General features: G+C 37.3%; 1 protein-coding gene and 1 pseudogene across 2 annotated transcripts; one reads left to right on the top strand and one right to left on the bottom strand.

The window, feature by feature from the left end:
- The first annotated feature begins 8,347 nt into the window (after window positions 1-8,347).
- On the top strand, window positions 8,348-12,492 carry PEPR1 (PEP1 receptor 1). Of its 2 annotated transcripts, none has more exons than XM_089609522.1 (2): window positions 8,348-11,426; window positions 11,891-12,492. In XM_089609522.1, exons 1-2 carry the CDS (start codon window positions 8,537-8,539, stop codon window positions 12,226-12,228), a joined length of 3,228 nt encoding a protein of 1,075 aa, XP_089465648.1. In that variant the 5' UTR covers window positions 8,348-8,536; the 3' UTR covers window positions 12,229-12,492. The 2 variants fall into 2 exon arrangements, with proteins under 2 accessions (XP_089465648.1, XP_089465649.1); XM_089609523.1 differs by having other exon boundaries at window positions 11,914-12,157.
- A 228-nt stretch (window positions 12,493-12,720) lies between these two features.
- LOC149402352 (uncharacterized) lies at window positions 12,721-13,880 on the bottom strand (annotated as a pseudogene).
- Between the last annotated feature and the right edge of the window lie 3,634 nt (window positions 13,881-17,514).

Raw genomic sequence — 17,514 nt, 5'->3', positions numbered from 1 at the left:
CAGTAGCCTTTAACGAAATGAGTCAAAGAACCCGGCGATATGACCTAGAAGTCCATGATCACTTCAGGATTTAGATCAAGTGTCACTGTGACCATCATAAGTGACCCCGGCTAGTGTGACGTAACGGTACATGAACGACACATGTACAACCAAAGTTTGTTCAGGTCGTACACTTACCACAAGTGCACAATGCTCTCAGTAGCCTTTAACGAAATGAGTCAAAGAACCCGGCGATATGACCTAGAAGTCCATGATCACTTCAGGATTTAGATCAAGTGTCACTGTGACCATCATAAGTGACCCCCGCTAGTGTGACATAATGGTACATAAACGACACATCTACAACCAAAGTCTGTCCAGGTCGTACACTTACCATAAGTGCACAATGCTTCCACTAAGTGATCAACCTTCACTTGTGTTCCACATATATGATTTTAGATTTAGCTATCCATGCATGAATCAATCATCGACCATGTTTTAGTTCACCGCCTGAACTCGGATGCCCAGCATGCGATTCAGTTTAATACGGAGACTACAAATTGATGAATGTTTGATAAATCTTTTATAAGAAATAACCACTTTCAATTCAAATAGATAATAAATTTCGAACTTTATTTTACTAATAATTTCAACGAAAATTACAAATAAAATCTTCTCGTGGGCAAAAATTCCTAACAAATATATGAACCGATTTCGGGGAGGACGTTTGGCAGTGTTAGAGCAAGTGATAGTCTCTATTTTCTCAACGAGGGGTAGACCTCAAATAATGAAGATCAAGGATATTGTTGCCTGCAAACGTCTTCTATCTTCCGTAATGATGAAATTATTTATGGCATTTTAGACTAGGACATCCAGGTTTTCACTATTTGATAAAATTGTTTCTATTTAATGGGAAATTTGTGCTCTTCCTAAAACATCATTGATACATCTACACTCCAAAAGCATATAAGTCATCTAAATCATTTTCACTAATTCACATTGACATATGAGGTCCTTCACGTGTAACAACTTATAATATTTAAAGGGTTTATAACCATGATTGATTGTGAGACTAGAGTATGTTGGGTATATCTATTCGATAGAAAAGCTGAAGTTGAGCAAGTTTTTATAACCTTTTATCGCATGATACAAACACAATTTGATACTAAAATACAAAATGGTAAGGAGCGATAATAATGGTAGGAAGTATTTTCACATGTTCTAGAACAGATTCTTAAAGAAAAGTTAATACTTCAACAAAGCTCATATATTGATACCCCGTAACAAAAAGCTAGAGCCGAAAGAAAAAAAATCGCACCGTTTATAGGTAACTCGTGCTCTTATGTTTTGGGCAAGGATTCACCTTAGTGTTACCGTTATCGTATCGGGACTTCAATTTTGGGAGTAAACCGGTTACCGGAGGGGAAACCGAGGGGTATTCAAACAAAAAAAACAAAAGGAAATCGGTACTGGCAAGAAACCGATAAAAAAATGTAGGAAATCGAGGAGTATTCTGACAAATATTTTATAAAAATAAACATATTTTTCATAGTTCAAACTTCATAGTTCATACGACGAATACATGATATCAATTTATCATCACAAATCATCATATTCAACTAAAGAACATCATTAATCTTCATTAAACATCATAAGCATCATATTCATCTCAAGAACATCCACTCAAGAAATCATAATCATCATATTCATCATCAAATCATCATCTACAACATCAAAAAACTCAGATTCGGATTAAAAATCAACATTTTAATTCAGATTAAACCTAAAAATACATAGAAAGCTATATAAAACAACCAATTAATTCATTGCCTAAACCCTTGAAATCATGGATTAAAGTAAAAAATGATAAATAGATAAATAAAAAAAAAGAAAAAATCCCAAAATTTGAGAAACCCCTGAAACTTACCTACCGAAAACCAAGAAAAGTTGACAAAAAAAGCCTGCGACGAACGAAAACCGTTGAAAGCACCGGAAACCACAGGAAAGCACCGGTAAATTGGAACGAAAACTGTAAATATCGAACCGGTACCAGTCCTCTCCGATAAAGCGGTTTCCGGCCAGTTTCCGGTCGATTTCCGTGAAAAGTCAATCCTTACTTTCAACGCATGCAAAAGTATATGTGAGGTGATGCTATTTATATGTAACTTATCTTATATATCGCGATCTTATCTAAATTCTTCAATTAAATTTCCAAAATCTATAATAATAAATTCCATGTCATTGAAAAATGTTGGGTGCACGATTTTTATTGAAAATCTTGATAGGAATGCACCCAAACTAGAACCAAAATCTAGAAAATCTGTCTATGTAAGAGTAGCACCTAACTAAAAAAGGTATAAATGTTTTGATCCCTCAACAAGAAAACTTTTTACAACTATGGACGCACCATTTTTGAACATCAACCTTTTTTGAAAGCATATTCACGGAGAGACTCAAATAAGATAAACAAATCTAAATTTTCAATATCCTCACCAAAATTTAGAAAATCTAGCTCAAAACTTTAATAATGCCCCTATAATTTCTACACTAGACTTCCTACGATTTTAAAGAGGTACAGTAGGTGGGGAAATAATAGAGGCAACTCAAAACGCATTTAAAAATTCTCATGATCAAATCAAATGGAACTTGAACCTGAAATTGAATTAGTTTGTGATCAAGGAGAAAAACTTGTTTATAATCTAGTTTATGGAATAAATCTACATAATATACCTCATTGTTATACCCTTGAAGATTTAATAGGTTTGAAATACGTGACCTTAATTTTCCATATTTGCCTCCAAAGTATTTCAAAAATCCCGCCAATACTTATTTATTTATTATGGGCATCATTAGAGACTTAAAGCCAACTTCGGAGTCTAACATTAAATTTTACTTTTGAATTTTGATTTATAAAATTCTTTAACAATATTTTTCTTGCGTTATATATTTAATTTCATGGCGCTAGTGTTATGAAAACACTACATACTAATTAAGGGAAAATATCAATAGTATCCCTTGTGTTTAATCGAAATGCGAGATTTATCCCCTCCATTTCTAAAAATATCAGACATATCCCTCCAGTTTAATATAAATGACATGTACATCCCCTACAAAAATGTTATATTACAAATATCACCATATTTCGTTTATTTTTTACAAAAAAATAATTTGAAATCCCCTAAATACCCTTAATGAAATCATTTTTATCTTCTATTCTATATACAAAAAAATTAAATTAAAAAATTTCTTTATAAAAAGTTAAGGGTTTTTTTTTATAAAGAGAGATTTTGATTTTTTTTAATAAAATAGTAAATAAATATTTATTCTATTAAGGGTATTTTGAGGAGTTCAAATTATTTTTTTGTAAAAAAATAAACGAAAAGGGTGATATTTGTAATATAACATTTTTTTAGGGGAGGTATATGTCATTTATATTAAACTGAAGGGATATGTCTGATATTTCTAGAAATAGATGGGATAAATCTCGCATTTTGATTAAACACGAGGGATACTCTAGATATTTTCCCACTAATTAATTTAGTAATTAAAAATAACTAATGTGACATTATGTATATATTTGATTTAGTAATTGAAATAACTAATTCAAAAGTTGTTATATCGTTTACATAAATTTGCCATTTGATGACAATACGGCTAAAGGATTCAAAGGTTATGGCTCGAAGTCAATTGGTTATGACTATTTAAGTTAAATAAAATCGAATATCATTCTTTAGATTTTAATAAAATTCATTATACCTTTTCAAAGATATAACATTTGATGCTAAAACTACATAACATTTATTTAATATAATAACTATGTATTAATAATAGATAAAAACATAGTAATGTCAAAACTAATTGACAATCTTGGTATGTATCTATGATATTTTCGATTTCAAAATTAATTTATGATTAACAAAAAACAACTATATGATTAAAAGGTTATTCCTCTTGAATTGTGATTATTTCTAATTGTTCGGATTATTGGTTAGCTATTTGTTGTTCTACATGAATAGTTTAACTATTTACATCACTTTTATGTATAGTTAGAATTTTACATAATAATGTTAATCGTGTTTAAATTGAGTCGTAATCATGCTATTACTCGTAATCGTTTTAGTTGGTTCATATTATGTGGGTCGTAATCATGTTTCATGTCAACCATTTAATAATCGTGTAAATGGATTTTAATCACGTTACCGTAACGTGTCTTTTTTACTAATTATTTAATCGTGTTAGCGTGTTCGCCCTGATCAAGATCTGACCCATTTATTGATATCCAAATCTTCTTTAAATCGTGTCGTACCCGCTTCGTATTTTTGTGTCCGGACCTAATTGCCATCCCTAGTAGTAATACGTGTAAATATCGTAGGTATATATATTTTAGGATCTAATATTGTATGATAGTTAATAATAGACCAAATCTTTTAGGAATAGTTAGCAGTTTCTTAGTTTATCTCATATTCTTTGGCTAGTGATTATTGTTTGTACGTGTAAAATGCCTTATGGGGCAGATTAATAAAAGTCAAGCTTGTCATTTATTAAAAGATTTATATATCGGCACTCATTTAGTTTAAAAGAAGGGTAATTAAGCTAAATAGCCTCCTGAAAATAGGAAATTTATTTTTAGCCCACGTTTTGTTAATAAGTGGTAAATAGCCAGGAGGATTTATTTACAGCTAATATAGGACGAGACTACCCTTATATTTTCCCGCTCATTAACCTCACGAAATTTAATATCATTAAACGCAATATCTTCGGATAATAACTGCCGTGTAATTATAACCACAGATCACGTAATCTTCTCTCTCATAGAAACAGAAATTTCAAACACGAAATCCCACTCCTTCTCCTTCTTCTCTTCTGCGCGCGGCCACCAGCACCAGCCCGAGTCCGAGCTTCTCTTCCTCGCGCGCGCCATCCCGCTGAGACCGAGCGCCGCCGTCTTCTTCTCCTTCTTCTCTTCTGCGCGCGGCCACCAGCACCAACCCAAGTCCGAGCTTCTCTTCCTTGCGCGCGCCATCCCGCTGAGACCGAGCGCCGCCGTCTTCTTCTCCTTCTTCTCTTCTGCGCGCGGCCACCAGCACCAGCCCGAGTCCGATCTTCTCTTCCTCGCGCGCGCCATCCAGCTGAGACCGAGAGCCGCCGTCTTCTTCTCCTCCTTCTCTTCTGCGCGCGGCCACCAGCACCAGCCCGATGCCGAGCTTTTCTTCCTCGCGCGCACCATCCCGCCGACGAAGAGACACCGGAGAATAGGTGGAAGTGCGCTGGATAGTTCAATTCCAGCAGTATCTTTGAATGTGGGTTGTGGCTTCATGAAAGTGTTTGGCCGTGTCGTTGATTTTGAGTTTAGGCCGAGTGGTGAATACGAAGCTTATTTACAAGCTTATTTACAGTATATATACTGTAAATACGAAGCTTATTTACAATATATTCATTGTAAATACGAAGTTTATTAACGAAATATTCATTGTAAATACGAAACTTATTTACAGTATATTCGTGTAAACTAATAATACGAAGTTCAACAAATATCAACTATTAATATTTTCAATAAATATAATTATTATGAACATATTTCCAGGGAATAATTTGTAACAAAATTAGAAACTAATAACCTAAAAATATGCGCTCATAATAACTACCTGCACGATTTCAAAATTAAAATTTTGAATTTTGATTTTCAAAATTCTCGTCCTAATTGAATATTGTTTAATTAAAACTTGCCGAAAATTAAACTTTCCGGAATTGTTTTCAAATTTCAAACAAAAAAACTGCCTAATACGAAACTGATTTACAGTATATTCATTGTAAATACGAAACTTATTTACAGTATATTCGTGTAAACTAATAACACGAAGTTCAACAAATATCAACTATTAATATTTTCAATAAATATAATTATTATTAACAGATTTCCAGTGAATAATTTGTAACAAAATTAGAAACTAATAACCTAAAAATATGCGCTCATAATAACTACCTGCACGAAAATTAAACTTGCCGGAATTGTTTTCAAATTTCAAACAAAAAAACTGCCTAAAAAAGAAGTTACTAAATCGGTCAAACAAGGGCAAATCAGTAAAAAAAATCCTTCTTAAATGAGCTGCCACGTAAGCATCTAGGCTATTTACGGATTATTAACAAAACGTTGGCCAATTTTAAATTGCAACACTTTTCGTGGCTTAAGCAGCCAATTTGTATGAAGCTAAGTATAGTATTAAAGGTTTCTAATTTCTGTATATTTTCACTCAATTTTCACATTTTTTGGGTTACTTAGTGATTGTATAGTTTATTTTGCTCAAATTTTAATTTGTTTCCACAATTCTAGTTAGTTATTTTGTCCTAATTTGTAGGTTTTCGCACTTTTTTTTTTTGGTGTTTTTCGAACAATTTATAAGTTGTTTCTGAATTTTTAAAAAGTTTTGACCGATACTTGAATTTTCCCCCAATTTTAATAAAAAACGGTTTGACTGATATATGAATTTTTGCCCATATCTATGGGAATATATCATATTGATCGAAAATCTCCAATATTGGTAAAAATAATAAATTGTAGAAAAATACGGAAAACATATAGAAACGGTGAAAAATAAATAAAAATAAAAAAATTGGTCAAAAAGCAACGATAAAGTTGAAAATTAAAAAAAAAAAATTCTGGTAAAAAAGTGAAAAAATAATTTGACGAAGAACCCACGATATTTCATGAACATCTGAAAAACAAAGTCTATGAATAAGTGAAATATTTTTACAAATATATGAACGAATAACAAAATTTGGAGAGCAAATTTAAATCTTCAAATTTACAACAATGATATTTTTCTAAGCATAGAGAATGAGATAGAAAACGTAGAAAGAGAATAATGCAAAGAGAAAGATTATAGAGAATTATGTATCGGATTTGATATCATGTATATAAATTAAAAATGAAGAGTATTTTTTTACTTTTCATCTGAAAATGTATAGTTGTTTAGATAGTTGTAACATACTATAATGTTTTGTCTCTAAGCTGTATCATTTTGAAAGCATCTCTAATAGAATCTAATCCCTCAAATAGCAAAAAAATAAATAATAAATAAATAAATAAAAAATAAAAAAGGTGAAAGTGACATTAAAATCTTTGAAAAAACTCGAAGAAACACTCATAATATGCCTTCACTTTTCAGCTGAAAACAAATAAATTAAAATAATTCCTTTAATGTCTTCTTTTTATAACGATGAGTTCAGGAAATTGTCGAGTGCTGTGTCCTCCTATGACTTGTGAGATTCTTATCCAACTGCCACATTAGTATCAGGCCAAGCAGAATATAAAATAAAATAATAAAATGAGGTATGTTTAACATACTTAATATGCACGCGGCCATAAGAGATTGATCTTAAATTCTGCCTGCAGTATTTAAAAATTTATTCAATTTAAATCCAGCTCATGCCTGGATCTTATCCGTAATGTCAGTTTTACTGGCCCCCATTTAAGAACTCCCAATATGATTAATAAGAATTCTGAACTAATTAACCAAATTTACAAATTGTGTTTTTAAGCTAAAATTTCTTCACTTAAAATTCCTCATATTTCAATCTTAATTCCAAGATTTAAATATAGTCGATATGTCTTGAGTATCTTGACATCAAATCGGTATGAAAATGAAATCCTTTTCAGGGTAAAAAAATTCTACAATACCAATATTTAAGTCATATATAACTTTTTTTTAATATACGAAACATTTATAGATTTTTTTTAATTTTGATTATAAAAATAATATTTAGTTATTAATAAAGTCTTCAATGTTTCTATATAGATCTATTTAAAATTAAAAAAAAATCATTAAATATGAATCAACATCATTATGATTTGAATTTTGATAGTTATAATTTTTTTTATTAAATAAAATACTGGTCTACGAACTCGTGGATAGTCAATTTTTAATTTTGTCGATAACATTAATATCAATCTTGAAATAATTATTAAAAAAAAAAAAAAAAAAAAAAAAAAAAAAAAACTTGAGCTGTATAACAGCTGGTATCACACTAAAGTTAGAGAAGAGAGTTTTATTCCCCACTTCTCTTTCTCGTCCTTTTCCTTCTAGTTTATTTCTTTCTACTTCCATAACTAACATAGTCAATGAAAATATACTATTTATAAGCCTCCAATAAACCGCTTTTAGAATGTAAATTAATTTTCAATGAGTCCCACTTACACATTAGCCAATGAAAATGAGGTCCCCTTTTGCCAACTTTGGCCGAACTAAAGAGAGACCATCCTCAGACCCAAGTCAAACATCTTGTACACACTGCTACACACACCGCCTAATAAAATCATAAAACATAAATATATATATATATCATTAAATGAATTATCGCATTCACACACAATGCATCATCAATGGTTCTCATGGTATTTTTATTATTAACCTTTTATGTTCTGTAGTTGTCCCTAACTCGGCTTTCCAACCATCATTTCCATGTCTCAGTCATCAAGCTCCGAAATCCTTTGACGAGGTCTGTTCTTTCTCCGCAACTTTTCCCATTTTTCAAACTTAATAGCTAAGTAACAAAAATTATGGTGTGTGGTTTGTTCAATTCCTTGTCGCTATTGCTGTTTCTGTCGCTGTGTTTCTCTCTCAACGCACGCAATGCCTCTTCTCTGAGCTCCGACGGCGTGGCTCTATTGGCTCTGTCGAGGCACTGGAATTCCGTGCCTTCGTCGTGGAATCCCTCCGATTCCACTCCTTGCTCTTGGATGGGTGTAGAATGCGACGACGAAACCCATTCCGTGCTGTCCCTGAATCTCACTGGTTATGAAGTCTCGGGTCCGATCGGGTCCGAAATCGGCCGATTGTCCCGTCTGCAAGCTCTGTCCTTGATCTCAAACGAACTCACCGGGACAATTCCCGACGCTCTGGGGGACTTGAAGAGCCTGACGATCATTGAGTTGGACTACAATTCGCTTGCCGGGGAAATACCGGAATCTCTGTTCCGGATTCCAAGCTTGGAAGCACTGTACTTGAGCTACAACGCTTTGAATGGCTCTATCCCCGGGAATGTCGGGAATTTGAGCAATCTCGCGGTGCTGTCTCTACAAGGCAACGTGTTATCCGGCTCGGTTCCTTCCTCGATCGCAAACTGCGGTCAGTTAGCCGAACTTTATCTGGACGATAATAAGCTCTCCGGGGTTTTTCCGGAGAGCCTGGGAAGGCTTGAGAATCTCGAATTTTTGAACTTAGCCATGAACGGTTTCTCGGGCCGAATTCCGTCGGCACTTGGCAGTCTGAAGAGGTTGAGTTTCTTGGATCTATCTAAAAACAGTTTTAGTGGAAGCCTTCCTTCTAGCCTCGGAAACTGTACTAGTTTATCCAAATTTTCGGCGGCGGTGAACAATTTAGTCGGGAACATTCCGGCGTCTTTCGGAAGACTACGGAAGCTTGAATCGCTCTATCTTGCGGAGAATCGTTTGACCGGAAAAATACCGCCCGAGCTCGGAAGCTGCGAATCCCTGAGAGAATTGCAATTGTACACAAACCTACTCGAGGGGGAAATTCCCGACGAGTTAGGGTTTTTGGCGAAGCTTGAAGATCTCGAGCTGTTCAATAACCGGTTGAGCGGTGAAATACCCCTCGGCGTCTGGAAGATTCCGGGCCTTTCGCAGATCCTCGTCTACAATAACACTCTCTCCGGAAAGCTTCCCGTGGAGATTGCCGAGCTGAAGCAACTCAAAAACGTTTCGCTGTTTAACAATCGGTTCTTCGAGAGCTTGCCTCAGAACTTGGGGGCTAATTCCAGCTTGGTGCTGTTGGATTTCACCAACAACGAGTTCACCGGGGAAATCCCTCCGAATCTTTGCTCGGGAAAGAAGCTGAGGATCCTGAATTTGGGTCTCAATCAGTTTTCCGGTGGTGTCCCTCGGCAAGTGGGAAGGTGCTCAACCCTCGAGAGGCTGATCCTGAAGCAAAATAATCTGACCGGGTCTTTTCCTGAGTTTTCGGAGAATCCGAATCTTCTGTACATGAACGCGAGGATGAACAGATTATCGGGAGCGATCCCACCGAGCTTAGGAAACTTGACTAACATCACTTATATCAATTTGTCCGGTAACAACTTCACCGAAAACATTCCGATAGAGCTGGGAAGGCTTACGAATCTTCAGTCTCTGATTCTCTCTCGCAATAGCCTGGTGAATTCTCTGCCGTCCGAGCTTTCGAATTGCAAGAAGCTAGCCGTGTTTGATGTCGGGTTCAACGCGTTAAACGGTTCAATCCCGTCGAGTTATAGAAACTGGACGGAATTATCCGAATTGATTCTGAGTGAGAACAAGTTCACAGGCGGTATTCCGTCGTACCTGCCGTATTTCGGGAAACTCTTGGTGCTAGAACTCGGTGGGAATCCCTTGGGAGGAGAGATTCCTCGATCTATCGGGGCGCTTCGGAATCCTTTTAACCTGTTGAATTTAAGCAACAACGGTTTGACCGGGAATCTCCCTGGTGAAATAAGCACGGCCACGCTCGAGCGCTTAGATCTCTCCCACAACAACCTGACTGGGAATCTGAGAGCTCTCGAGCCAATTTCCACGTTGCTTTCCGTGAATATCTCCTTCAATGGCTTCTCCGGCGCAGTGCCCGAATCGTTGATGAAATTTCTCCGCTCGTCTCCGGCGTCTTTCCTAGGGAACTCCGATATCTGTCTCAGCTGTAACCCATCGAGCGCCTCGCCAACTTGCACCCCCGACAAGGTTCTGAAGCCGTGCGGTACTTCATCGCGGAAAAAAAGAGACGGCTTGAACAGAGCCGAGATCGCAATGATATCCCTCGGATCGGTCGCTTTCATCGTTCTATCCGCGATACTTTTCCTCTTCCTGTCTCCGAGAAGGTCGGCGGAGAAAGCATCGATACCCGCAGAGCAAGGACCGTCGTCGTTGCTCAAGGAAGTAATGGATGCCACAGAGAATCTGAGCAGCCGCCACATCATCGGCCGCGGGGCCCACGGAACGGTCTACAGAGCTGCGATCGGCCACGGAGAGGTCTACGCCGTGAAGAAGCTCGCGAACGTCGCGCACGCCACCATGGCGCGGGAAATCGAGACGCTCGGGAAGATCAGGCATCGGAACGTGGTGAGGCTCGAGGACTTCTGGGTGAGGAAAGACTACGGGTTGATCTTGTACGAGTACATGGAGAACGGAAGCCTGTACGATGTGCTGCACGGGAAGAGTCCTGCGCCGGCAATGCAGTGGAGTGTCCGGTTCAACATAGCCGTTGGAAGCGCCCACGGGCTGGCCTATCTCCACTTCGACTGCGAGCCTTGTGTTGTTCATCGAGATATCAAGCCCAACAACATACTTTTGGATTCCGATATGGAGCCACACATTGCTGATTTCGGCATCGCTAAGCTTCTGGATCTGAATTTTCCTTCCACGGTCTCCAGCTCCGTCATCGGCACCATTGGATACATTGCACCAGGTGATGACCTTTTTTTTTATTTAGTTACATATGTTCAATGTATTAGATGTGGAGAGTTGGGATTTAGGTTAGCTTAGGTTAACCATAATCTTGAATGTTTAATGAAGATCAAGCTTTAGTCAAAATCCCTTCTGATTAGTTAAATTTTTCGATAAATACCGCCCAACGTTCTTCATTTTAACAAAAGAAATTAGTTGAAATTAACGTATTATTTTTATTTTTACATGTTCAATGAATTAGGTGAGATTTGATTTCAGTTAGCTTAGGTTAACCTTGATCTTGGAATATGAATTAAGATCACCCTTTGGTCGAAATCGCTTTTAAAACGGTTTACCTTTTAGTTAACCTTTCTTTTTAACCTGAAAATTCTAGATTTTAAAATAAAATTGAAATTTTCGGTTAGAATTAATTTTCAAATGGATCAAGAGCCTGTCTAATAAAATGTTTATATTTGACATCACCAGAAAATGCATTTTCGACAACGCAGAGCAAGGAATCCGACGTGTACAGTTACGGCATTGTTTTGCTGGAGCTGATAACAAGAAAGATGCCTTCAAAGAGCGATATCGTGAGATGGGTTAGAAGCCACGCAGCAGCAGATATCGATCAGATTGTGGATCCCGGGCTGGCAACTGAGCTCCTGGATTCGAGCATTAGGGATCAAGTCGTTGATGTGCTTGATGTTGCCTTGAAATGCACGGAAGAAGATCCCAGGAAAAGACCGACCATGAGAGAGGTGGTTAATCAACTCTCAGATTCTCACACTCACCAAGCCCAACGTCAAAAGCAGCCAAGTTTCTGAGCTCTTTTTGTCAATTTTATACATTATAACTAATCTAATACAATGTGAAGGGACTCAAGGGCAGTTTAGTAATTTGAGTTAAGTAGTCATTTACGTAGTATAAATAAAATAAGAGGTGAAGGAAGAGAATGGGGATCGGAAAATAGAATGAAAAGACTTGGTTAGGGAAGATTGTTCAATTTGGAGAGCACGGACCTCTCGAACATCCGATATCTTTTGTAATTCCCGTTCAATCAAGAAAAGCAATTGCAGTTCGTATCAAAATGAGGTATGTTATAGCTAATCTCCATGCAATCATTATGGCTTAATTACAGTAATAAACCTCGTGGCCGTTGAATTATTGAATGTTTACTCGATTTTCAATGAACAATGTAGTCCAGTTTTCATAGAACAAAAGAACAAAAATTCAAACTCTTTGCTTGCGTCAGAAGTTAAGACTGATAAAAGTTTATATACATCAGTTAGTGCTACTAAAACTAACTAACAGGCTAATAAAGCGCTACCAAAGTTTGCCGCTAAAACCTCAAGAGCAACATTTACAAACACCACGAAATACAACCGGAGAAGAAAAAACCCATTTCAAGCCCATGTCCCTTTGAAAAGAGGCTTGGTTGAGGCGGTCTCGCTGAAACTCCGGACCAAATCCGAACAAGCCCTCTCGTCAGATCTGAGATCGAACCCGAGCTCTTCCTCCACATCGTCGGAGGCGGCAATGAGCAGGAACTCGCAGCCCTCGTAGTTCAAGAAGTCTGGAGGGTCGGCGGGCTCGTACTGCCTCGGCCCAAACCGGCCCTGGAGATGGGCTGGGAACGCGGCCCGTCTCTTGCTCTGCAGCCCCTGGAAACGGTTCCCGGCCTTGTCGGGGTTCTTGATTTGGATAAGGAACGAGGCCTAGCGCTCGATGTGGAGTTCGTCTCTGTTCTGCGGGGAAGGGAGTTCGAGCCCCGGACCGTGTCGGTGGCCTCGTGTTTTTCGTGTCGTACTCATCTGCATTTCATCACCTGATTCCCATTTACATTAAAAAAAAAATAAAAAAAAAAGTTTATTGGAGTATTGCAAGGCTCAACTTCATAAAATGTTATTAAAAATACAAAAAATATTTGTGATTGTAAAGAGCAAAGCGGCTAAGATCTGTTCAATGTTTATAGAGAATAGTAACACATTTCAACTTCTTCCTTTTTTTCTATATTTATAATGATTTTTCCAAAATGCTTGTGACTTCACATGTACAGTAATGACAAGCCAAGGTAGTTCTTTCAAAAACCATGGCAACAAGTTACGCATAAAATTAATCAAATCAGAAAAGAGTAGAGAAGGAAAGTACCTGGTTTGAGAGCAGTCTTGATATTCTCTCAAGTCAGTGGTCACAAGCTCTACAAAGCCCCAGAATGGCAGGATTTTCTTTGTTGGATCAGGAAGGCTTTTTTCTTACCCATCACAATCAACCTCAATAGAGCCTGTTTCTCAATGCTCACTCCCTAATATATATGACCATGATAAAAATTAAATTTCTTTGTTATTTTTTAAAAAGAACACATATTTCATGTCATTTTCATGTTTTGATTTATTTTTAATCTAACATATGGGATTTAAGTGACCTTAATTTCCGCTTGGGGTTCAGGTCTTGTCTTCACTTCTTGGCCTTGTCCCATTCCTATTGTTCTTCTTTTTCTTTTCCCCCTCTAGACTTGGCACACAATTTTGAGCGGCGTCAATTTTCTAATTTAACGTGGAATTGGAAATGTTCAGGCAACGGTGGGGATGAGAAACCGCCTATGTGGCAGGTTGCTCATGAACACGACACTTATTTCGTTCTTATGAATGACACGTGTTTTCTCCCGGGCATGAAATGTTTTGTTCCCAATCTCAATTTTCCAAAGATCAATATGTTCCCTGGAGTTTAAACATGATATAAAGACTAAATCGAATGCATGTTGTTTTTAATTTTTGGCCAACGTAAATTAGGTAAAAGATTATGGCGTTGTATGAAAGAGCCGACATGTCATCGTCAAAGCGAATTGAACAAAAGAACCAGAAAAGTTCCTTCAAATACTTCAAACTATCATATACTTTTGTGTGGAAAAACAAGTAGACGAGGTTTGATGGTTAAGCAGTTCCTAGTAAAAAAATATAGTGGAATCACCTTTCTTTTTCACCGATCCCGCCATTCATTTTCAATTAGGTCTTGCTCTAGCAAATGATTCTACAAAATTTTATCTGACCAATTAATATTCAAGTCTGTTTTTTTTATTATAAAACATTTCAAAGATTCTCTCTCTCTGATCACCGTAACTGTCGCCTCTCCTTCAACGTCTCTCCACCGTCGCTGTCACCATCACAGTAACTGTTGCCGTCACCTTCAACATCGCCAACCCCGCCGCCATTGTCCCTCCACGGATAGTTAGACTAGGAAAAAGAGTAATTATGACAGTAACTGTAAGTATCTATGATGTTTACAGGTCTTTTGTTTTCTTTCGGTGGATCTTTTTAAGTATTTCTCTTCAGCTTTTATTTTATTTGTACATAAAGCTTTAAGAACTAGTTTTGTGTTGAATGTTATGCATTTTCGTTCCATTCTTTGCATCATACATCTCATCACCGCAAAATTCGTCGCCACGACCTTCTCCGTGTTCATTAAGAGTTTGAGAGAAAGAGAGAGAGTGAGCATGAGCCATGTCCAAATGAAGTTTAACCCAACCAAATCTTCATTCAAAGTGTCATCCGGCAAGTTCCTCGGGTACTTAGTAACCCAACAAGGAATTGAAGCGAACCCGGATCATTTACATGCCCTACGAGAAATGCCATCACCTCGCAACAGGTGCGAAATGTAGAGATTGACAAGCCGAATCGCCGCTCTCAATCGCTTCATTTCTCGGTCCACGGACAAATGCCTCCCATTCTACCGACTCCTCAAAGGAAATAAAAACTCGAATGGGACGAAAAATGCGAAAATGCATTCAAAGAATTGAAAACATAGTTGTCAACACCCCTTATTCTTGCAAAGCCCGTAGAGGGAGAGCCATTATACCTGTACGTCGCCATATCCCAAGCGGCGGTCAGTGGAGTGCTCATCAGAGAAGATCAAGGGGATCAACGACTAATCTTTTACATTAGTAAATCGTTAGTCGACGCCAAAACACGATACCCTATTATGGAGAATTTGAACCTAGCAGTCGTTTCCGCCGTACGAAAACTGCGACCTTACTTCCAATCTCATACCATAATAGTAATGATCGACGACCCAACCACTGAGAAGTTTTCTACATAGTCCCAACCAATCAGGAAGATTGATCAAATGGGCCGTAGAACCAAGCGAATATGACATCGGTTGTTGAACTAGAAGATCCGCAAAATCGCAAGTTTTGGCGGATTTTCTAGTCGAGCTCCCCAGAGATGATCCCGCCGTGATAGCAGTTGGGGCACCTGGACATTGAAAGTAGATGGGGCGTCATCAAAACAAGGGGTAGGGGTAGGAATTCAACCTCCCCCCACGGCGAGATAATCAATCAATCATTCAGACTCAATTTCGTCGCATCTAACAACGAAGTCGAGTACGAAGCGCTAATTGTTGTCAATGGTGCCCACAAGAAGAGTAGTAGTGTCCATTTATGTACATTTGATGTCATATAGTCTTACAAAGACTCTTGCTTGTAATTGCTTATTCATTAATAAAAAGTTGAAACGTTCATTCAATCTTCCTTGTCTGAAGCTTTATGATAAAACCATAGTCTTTTACTAAACAACTTACGAAGAGACAAATGTAGATTTGCATGAACAAACTCTTCGTAGTTTGCTTAAAACGATATATTCGCAATCTTAGGGTCAAAGGACTATTGACCTCAGTATGATTGTTAGAAGAATCTATGATGTCTGGTTATGCGGCATTGAGAGTTGGAGACTCTATAGTTCTTCTAGGTATCTTCCGAAGGTACTGAATTGACCAGTGCACTTCTAGAGACAATATAAGAACAAACCATTTAACCTCTTATGTCTCGAAGTCACTATGTATGAATTGCATCATGCTTACCTTAATCCTGAAATGAGACATGCCATTTCACACCTTAGTATTCTCATTTGAGAAAGTCAAATTTCGGACTCACTATGTGATTCCGAACAAGGCCTATTGGTGAGGTACTAAGTTGTGAGTCTGTCATGAGTAACTTTGTGAAGCTCTCATAGATATGGAATTCATGTACAAGATTGCTGAAATGCAATGTATGTCACCTCATGCTTTGTTCCTTGGAGTGTGAATAAATGAACTGGCCAGTGTCCAAATTGAGTCCTGACTCTTTTGGATGAAACAATGTGACTTGTTAGCTCCTCGTCAATACATTGTTTCTAACTTATTCACAAGCGACAAAGGAGTTGAGGAAATAACAGCTAGAAGGGTAAAATGGTAATTTAGTAAATCCCGACTAGGTGATGACATTCATGAAGGGTAAACATAGATAATATTCAGTGGATCCGCTCATCATAATTAGGTCGAATTCTTGAGTAGAAAATAAATTCATTTGAACCGAGAGATTTTCAGTGTCAGCTCTTTAGTAGAGTCAGTTGACATTAAGCTAAACTTGGAAAAGGTTTGTGAACTTTTGAGTCCAAGTGTTTAGCTCAAGCTTTGTTCATTTGGGTCCATGAGGTCACTGTCACGAATCACATCGATAGGAATAGTTAAACTGGAAGCTAAGTCAAAACAAGAACGAAAATTGTCGAAAGGGTATTTTTGTCTTTTGAGACATAAAGATGAAATGGATGTCAATAAATTTTGACAAGTTCATTTGATGACTTAATGTCACTCGGCCATAATATGATTAACTGGGCCTTGTGAATTAATTTCATTTCATGAGAATTTTATTGAAAATTCTTAATGGGCCTTTCTCATGTTGTCATGAACAAATGAAGAAGCTTCTAGAAGCTCCTTCTAGAGAGACTTGGGCGCCTACCCTAATAGAGAAATAGGAGAGTTTATTTTGTGCATAAATGTATCTAGATACTTGCCAAAAGAAAAAGAGGAAACAAATTTCCTCCAAGAGGAAAGTGGGAATCGGCCAAGTGAGAGACAAGGCAAGGCCTTGAACAAAATTGGAAACAAATCAAGGCTTCTAGAAGCCTTGAGTTGGCCGAGTGTCTCAAAGGGAAAAAAGAGGAAATTGCTCATGAATATGTGATATTCTATAGAAGAGGAAACTACCTTATTGAAGGTGAGACCTCTCCTATAAATAGGAGCCTCATTTCCTCACATTTGATTCATCCAAGTTTAAGAGATTTGAGAGACTCTCTCTCTAG

This window comes from Urtica dioica, chromosome 3, assembly GCF_054948205.1.
Source record: "Urtica dioica subsp. dioica isolate 48M chromosome 3, U.dioica_male_clone48M_v1_H2, whole genome shotgun sequence".
Classification (NCBI taxonomy): domain Eukaryota; kingdom Viridiplantae; phylum Streptophyta; class Magnoliopsida; order Rosales; family Urticaceae; genus Urtica; species Urtica dioica.
This window is presented reverse-complemented; position numbering and strand designations above follow the sequence as displayed.